The 6,755-nt window shown below is 53.1% G+C and overlaps 2 protein-coding genes across 2 annotated transcripts in view; one reads left to right on the top strand and one right to left on the bottom strand.

Annotated features, from left to right (window-relative positions):
• NSDHL (NAD(P) dependent steroid dehydrogenase-like) overlaps positions 1-3,164 on the bottom strand; it is a 19,551-nt gene extending 16,387 nt beyond the window's left edge. The window contains exons 1-2 of the mRNA XM_023725029.1: positions 3,072-3,164; positions 828-941 (exon numbers count right to left, since the gene is read on the bottom strand). Of these exons, the coding sequence (XP_023580797.1) occupies positions 828-899 (72 nt within the window). The 5' untranslated portion in view covers positions 900-941; positions 3,072-3,164. The remainder of the gene's footprint in view (positions 1-827; positions 942-3,071) is intronic.
• Positions 3,165-3,456: 292 nt separating this feature from the next.
• On the top strand, positions 3,457-6,491 carry CETN2 (centrin 2). The gene is made up of 5 exons (XM_004390045.3): positions 3,457-3,474; positions 4,596-4,757; positions 5,019-5,147; positions 5,360-5,497; positions 5,917-6,491. Exons 1-5 carry the CDS (start codon positions 3,472-3,474, stop codon positions 6,004-6,006), a joined length of 522 nt encoding a protein of 173 aa, XP_004390102.2. The 5' UTR covers positions 3,457-3,471; the 3' UTR covers positions 6,007-6,491.
• The last annotated feature ends 264 nt before the right edge of the window (positions 6,492-6,755 follow it).

Below are 6,755 nucleotides of genomic sequence, written 5' to 3'. Positions count from 1 at the left end.
AAGTTAGAGGGTTAATATGTTGTGGGGTTGTTAACTAATGTCATAAAATAACATGTGTACTTCTGTTTCATGAGAAACTATTTGTTCTGTAAGCCTTCATCTGAAGTACAATTACCAAAAAAAGAAAACAAAAAAAACAGGGATCTGGTGGCCCAAGGCAACCTCTTGGCAATCTTTAATTTAATACCATTTGACATAAACATATTTTAATATAGTGTGATGACATTTGTAAAGCATTAAAAATCACTAAAAGTCAATCAAATCAAATCTTTGCAGATCTACGTGAAGTCCCTCTATGAGGTCTGACGACCACTGGACTCAATTCCTTAAAGTCCCTTCTAAGACCTGTGAGGCCAGACCTTAGGCGGCCTTGCAGCTGCCGCTGCCGCCCTCTGGGAACGTTTCTGCCAAGAAGCCTGGCCTAGCCTGCTGAGGGCACGTGGAAGCAAACCGAGGCGCCTAGCCAATAGCCAACAGTTACTGCCAGACACGCAAGTGAGGCCAGCTTGAAACGCATACTCCAGGGGATCCCCAGATGATGGCGGCTGCATGAGTAAGCCCGGAGACCAGCCAAGGACCCCCTGGCTCGGCCCAGCCCACACTGCGGAATCCTGACTAAAGCAACGGTGGCTGTTGGTGACACAGCAATGACTGACTGATCCGCCTGAAATAAAGATGCGTGTCTTATACAAAACAACAATACCCATCACTGAGGGCCTTAATCCAAGCACTGAATACAACTGTTCCTCCACAAGTTAAACACAAACAGCTGGCTGGTACGTATGTGTCACCTGTTTTTGCTTAATGGTGCTTGTCTCACTACTCACTTTGGGGATGTCCTTTGTCACATGTGTCTGGGCAGCCTGCTCTCTCATTGGCTCACGAGCGTCTTGTTCCATTTCGGCTCAAAAGATGCTTCTGTTAACGATCCCTTTTCTGTTCTTAAAGACACATGGAGACAGAGACATTTATAGTATATAAACGGCAACCTCTTTCGGGCTGCTAGTGTTGGGGTTTATGCCGTCTCCCTTTGCGTTTTTGCAAACAGGCAAGCCACACTGTAGCATTTCGAGGAAGCTCTCTCAGAGAAGGGACATCACTGGACCTCCTTTGCCAGTCACTGAATGCCAGCCATTGCCAAGCAAAACTTGAAAAAGTCCTAGTGCCTACCCTCTGGAGGTCCCCTCCCAGTGTGGGAGCTAGAGCACTAACAACGCAGGCTGCTGCCTGAGGGGGTGACCCCAAGCTGGGTCCTAATGGCCCTGTGCCTCTGACCGAGGGAGTGGGTGTCCTGTCCACCGCCGGGGTGGGAGGGACAAGGCAAGGGCACAGAGCCAGTGTGTTCTATGACAAGTTGCATCACAGTAAGTGAAGCAAGATGGGGAACAGGGTCACGGGCATGCAGGGGCTTGTGTGGGGCTGGGAGGTCACCTGGTGGGAGCTGAGGAGCCCTGGGTGGTGTGAGTAGGGGTGAGGGTTGCAGTCAGATCTGAGCTATGGCAAGATCACTCAGGCTGCAGTGTGGAGAATGATGTCAGCCGGGTCCAAGGCTCAGGGCCTTCCAAGCACGGGCTGACATGCTCTTGTCACTTGAAGACCCGCTAGACGTCAGGGAGACTTGATTGGCCTCATTCAACAGGTGAGCCATGGAGGCTGAGAGGCCAAGGTCACACAGCTGGCACACAGCCAAGGCAGGCTGCTTGGGAAGCGGGCGCGGAGGGATATGAGAGTAGAAGAGGAAGCACGGGCAAAACTGGGCAGGGGCTCAGAGGCCAGGCCTGTGGGAGCAGGGGTGCCAGACCGGTGGGAGGCGGAAACGGGGCGCCTCACCAGCCATTCAAATTCAAGCACGATTTACTGAGCACCTAAAGCGTGCCCCTCACTGGCCCTGGCTGGAGTGCCAGCAGTGAACAAAACCCAAACCCAAACCCCGGCCTCTAGACCAGGATAAATAAGCAAAGCAGTAGGTGAAAAGGTGGTCAGTGCTACAGGGGAAAACAAAAGAGAGCAAAGTGGGGTGGGGAGGGCTTGGGCGATACTGCAGCCTCCTAGGGTGGCCTTGCTGACAAGGTGAGAGGTGAGCCCAGACCTGGAGGAGGGAAAGAAATGGGCCAAGCAGGTGTGTTGCTGGCACATTAGAGGCACAGCAAGAAAGGGGCTCAGTGTCCCGGGGCCAGAGCGAGCCAGAGGAGAGGAGGGGGCATGCCAGGCCAGCCCTTGTACTGCTGGGGAGGCTGAATCGGGAGAAGCAGCAGCCGAGGCCAAGAGAAAACAAGTGGCATTTCTGGGGTGGAGCTGATAGAACCTGGGGGCTGGATATGGGGTTGGCAGGGAAGAGTCAAATATGACCGAAAGGTTTGGAACCTGGTTCACTGCTCAACGGGGCAGAAGGCAAAGGGCAGCAGGTTGGTGAACATTTCCATTGCCAGCCTGAGAAACTTGCCCAGTGTCCTCTGCCTTCCCAAACGACGGCCCCAGTACCTGGAGGGGAAGCAGGGAGGGGTTGGGAGCCACGGAGTGCTCTTCCGCTGGCTGGAAGCCAGCTCCCTTCCTCAGCCCAATTCACCTGATACCCTCGCACACGCCCCCTTTTCACTCTCCCAGCGGGTGCAGCACTTTCAAACTCCAGGTGACTTTGCTCCTGGTGGCGCTTCCGCTTGACATGCTCCTCCCATCTTGAGCCCACATCGCCTTCACTCTGGTCAAAGTCCGGTCCCCATGCCCCCAACTCACCTTCCTGGGCTGCATTTAGCCAGACGAGAACTAGTTATCCTCTCTCGGAACCTGGTTTGGGGACTAATCGGCTGGCTCAGGCTGGGGTGCTCTGCGGACCTGGAGTGGCAAGTACGCTGCTCCTAAGGCCCAGCAGTCCGCACCTCTGGGACTCCTAGGCTCAGCATGTCCCTTCCCCTCTCTGGGCCTCAGTTTCCCGGTGTGGACACGCCCGCTCCAACACGCAAGGTCACGGTCTGCTCTGGCCCCCCTGATGCCCGCTCTCCCTAACACAGCCACAGGCAAGAAGGCCCCGGCCCCGACCGCCCCCCAGCCCCAGCCCCTCGCCGCCACCTTACCCCTCCCTCGGCTCCACCGGCCGGTTTCAGCTCGCCCGCTGCAGGATCGCAAAGCACCAAATACCGGCCACCACCCTTTTCTCCTCCCGCGTGAGACCAGAATCGGCTGAGGCTCCTCCATCCATGGGATTGGCTTGGCTCGCCACCGGCTCCACCAATCAGCGCTAACGGCATGATGCTGACCAATCGTCTCCGGCCTCAGCCGGAGCCCGCCTTCCCCCGCCCCTGGCCGGGGCTCAGCCGGGTTAGTCCCACCCGCTCCGACTCTGCGCCAATGGGGAGCGGCGGCGGTGGGCGGGCCACCAATGGGGAGTGGGGCCGCGCGCGTGGGGCTGTGGGAAAGGCGCCGAGTCAATGTGTACGACCGTTGCCTTAACAACGCCAGTAGAGTCCGTCAGCGATGGTAAGTGTAGGCAGTCTGGTCCTGCTCCGCTTACCGAGGCTGAGGACTGAGCGGGCCTTGGCCGGCAACGCCGCCTCTCCCGCCCGTTTTTAAGCTTCAACACGCCCTTCTTCCCTCCGAACCGAGTCCCGGAAGGGTAGGGTCGAGACGCCAGCCACCTCGCTGGGCCTCGCTTCTCTCCGCTTCCTCCCTTTGCCACAGCCGGCCCGACATTCCCCTCGGGCGCCCCCGGCCTCCCCTGGCCCTCCCCAGGCCCCTCGGCGACTGTCCCTCTGCTGGGATGACTCGGGTTTCCCGCAGGCCTCGACCCCACTCCGACCCTGGCCTACTGGCAGCCTCATCCTGCCAAAGTTTCTGCACAGAGCTGGGGGGAGGTTTCGGTTCTTATTTAACATGGATTTTAAAATTTAAATATAGAGACTTTTGTGAACCGCTTTGAGCTTTTTGGAGAAGTCCGAAACGTGCTTAGTGGGTTTACTTTTATGATTTTATCCTGACAGAGTATAAATCTTAACAACTTAGTTATATTTGGCCAAATGTAGACGTAACCAGAAAGTCGAAGTACTTAGAGGGAATTGGAGTACCACGAGGGGCACTGTAAGGACATTTCCTGAACTAGGATCCCCCAGTTCATCTGGAGCTGATGATCTCGACAGTGATACACATTGGCTAGCTCTGTTTTGAGATGATGTTCAATAAGAAGTGTCCAAAACAACAAGGGATCCCCTTGCCTCTAGAAACAATAGGAAATAAGGGGTGGGAGTGGGGTAAAAGTACATGGGGTGGCTAGTGTAAAATATTTGTAGAATAGATACGGTTGTCTGTAAGGTCCCTGGGTAGCACAGATGGTTGGTACTCATCTACTCACCTTAAGGTTGGTGGTTAGAAACTACCCAGCAGCACCATGGAAGAAAGGCCTGGCAGTCTGCTTCAGTAAACATGACAGCCAAGAAAACCCTATGGAACAGTTGTACTCTGTATCATATGGGGTCACCGTGAGTCGGGGGCCGACTTGATGGCAGTGGGTTTGGTTTTTTGAGTTTTATGGTTGTAACTGTCTTCTGTAAAATATGGACTGTATTGCATACTACTGTGCTCATGTGTTTGTATGATGTCTAAAGGCCTCCTCCAGCTTTAGGAAGGCAAGCATGGCATCAACTTCCCAGCGAAAGAGGATGAGTTCTAAGCCTGAGCTCACTGATGAGCAGAGGCGGGAAATCCGCGAAGCCTTTGATCTCTTTGATGCTGACGGTACCGGCACCATTGATGTCAAGGAACTTAAGGCAAGCAGTTTACGTTTCTTCTTTATCCTCACCCTGTCTTCATCTGCATCACCTCTGCCAAAAGGAACGGGGGGGGGGGGGCAAACTGGGGTTTTTTTTCCTTCTGTTTTTATCTCCCTCAAGTGTTACTAAATCAAATTAGCCACAGGCATCATTTTCACAGTGTCATATCAGATGCTGCTGAATGCTGTCAGCACTGTCACGTTTCCTCCTGCTGGGTTTGGATTGGCCTCCTGAGATGGCGTCCTGTTTTCATTGTAGGTGGCTATGAGGGCCCTGGGCTTTGAGCCCAAGAAGGAAGAGATCAAGAAAATGACCAACGAAATCGACAAGGAAGGTACAGGAAAAATGAACTTCAGCGAGTTTCTGACTGTGATGACCGAGAAAATGGTACGTTAGCTCACATCATCAGCAGATTGTCCATCCGTGGGGTCGATGGATTTGAACCTAGACAGGGAAATTACTTCATTACAGCAAAGCCGGCAAAAGCAGCCTTGAGTTAGGTTACTGAAGAAGGGGGTGATTTGGGCCGTGATGGGGCTGTGGGATACGGGTGACTGCGATAGTCTCTACTCACGCGTGCTTATATTCTCCTTATTCAGTCTGAGAAAGATACCAAAGAAGAAATCCTGAAGGCTTTCAAGCTCTTCGATGATGATGAAACTGGGAGGATCTCCTTCAAAAATCTGAAACGCGTGGCCAAGGAGTTGGGCGAGAACCTCACTGACGAGGAGCTGCAGGTCTGTAAAGGCACAGAGCTGGCCTCAGGGTTCTGCTCCTTGGGTGCCTTTTCTCTACCTCTTTCAAGGAAAGCACGTGTTCTGTTGTCTCTCTTGTCTCTTTTGATAATCTGACAAACCTCTGGATCCCCCTGAAAAACGCGTGTGTGTGTGGTTCCACTTACTATGTTAGGTTTCAGGATACCCCCCCTCCCGGTCAGGGTCATCTTAGCACTCGTTCCAGGTGGTATGTGTGACAAAGGATGACTGGGCTCTCAAAGAACACTTCAGGAAGCGAGCTTTATAAAACGGCCACATGGCGACAGCACCACGAGGGACCCCCTGGTCCAGTCACGCAGCACTATCGGAAGCCTCTTGCTCAATTGCCTTTTCGTTGAGTTGATGAGTTAATCTAACCTGACTTCTTTACCGTCACACAGGAAATGATTGATGAGGCGGATCGAGATGGGGACGGAGAAGTCAGCGAGGAGGAGTTCCTGCGGATCATGAAGAAGACCAGCCTCTACTAAAGCAGCCGCTGCTCTCCTGCGGGCACACGCAGCGAGATCCAGTGCCTGCCATCGTGTGAAACCTCTTTGGAGAACACCAACTACCCCACCCACTGACTTCCCAGTAGAACTTAAGTACCAACCCAGTTCTTTTTTCTCCTTTAGAAGGTGTTCTTTGATGTTACACTTCTTTGTAAAATGACCCACTGATTGTTTGCATTCCCCGAAGCAGAACTAGAGCACATTAGAAGGGAGAAAATGGAGAAGAGGGTCCGAATGCTTTCGCCCGCCTGCCCTTTGGCCTTGCATCACCTCCCTCTTCTCACGCAATCCGCCTCCAAACGCGGCACTTGTCCTCCCTGTCGCCACAAGCAACAGACCCCTCTTGGGTGGTCCTAGTTGTTAGTTGACACCGGACTGTAGTTCTCTCTTTTATAAAACCTGGTGAACTCTCTCACTGGCATTCCGACGTGTGTTTAGTGCTCTTTGTTTTGTCTTAAAAATAAAGCCTTTCTCGTTTTGAATGTTTGCTGTCTCACGATGGGTTCTTTAGCCGTGACTCGGTGTTCAATCTTCTAAACCATCGCGGTGAAGGAGCCCGGTAAACACAAAACGCCTTGCCAGCCCACAGACAGAAACGATGTAATTCTTCACCACTTTCCTGGCATGAATTGTTTCTTGCCTTAGGGACCCATCTGCTTGTGAAACTAGCAGGATTTCCATTTCGCCTCAGCCGAAATGATGCTCTAGAAGTCCTTTTGGGAAAGTGT

This window comes from Trichechus manatus, unplaced genomic scaffold (genome assembly GCF_000243295.1).
Source record: "Trichechus manatus latirostris isolate Lorelei unplaced genomic scaffold, TriManLat1.0 scaffold00279, whole genome shotgun sequence".
Lineage (NCBI taxonomy): Eukaryota > Metazoa > Chordata > Mammalia > Sirenia > Trichechidae > Trichechus > Trichechus manatus.
This window is presented reverse-complemented; position numbering and strand designations above follow the sequence as displayed.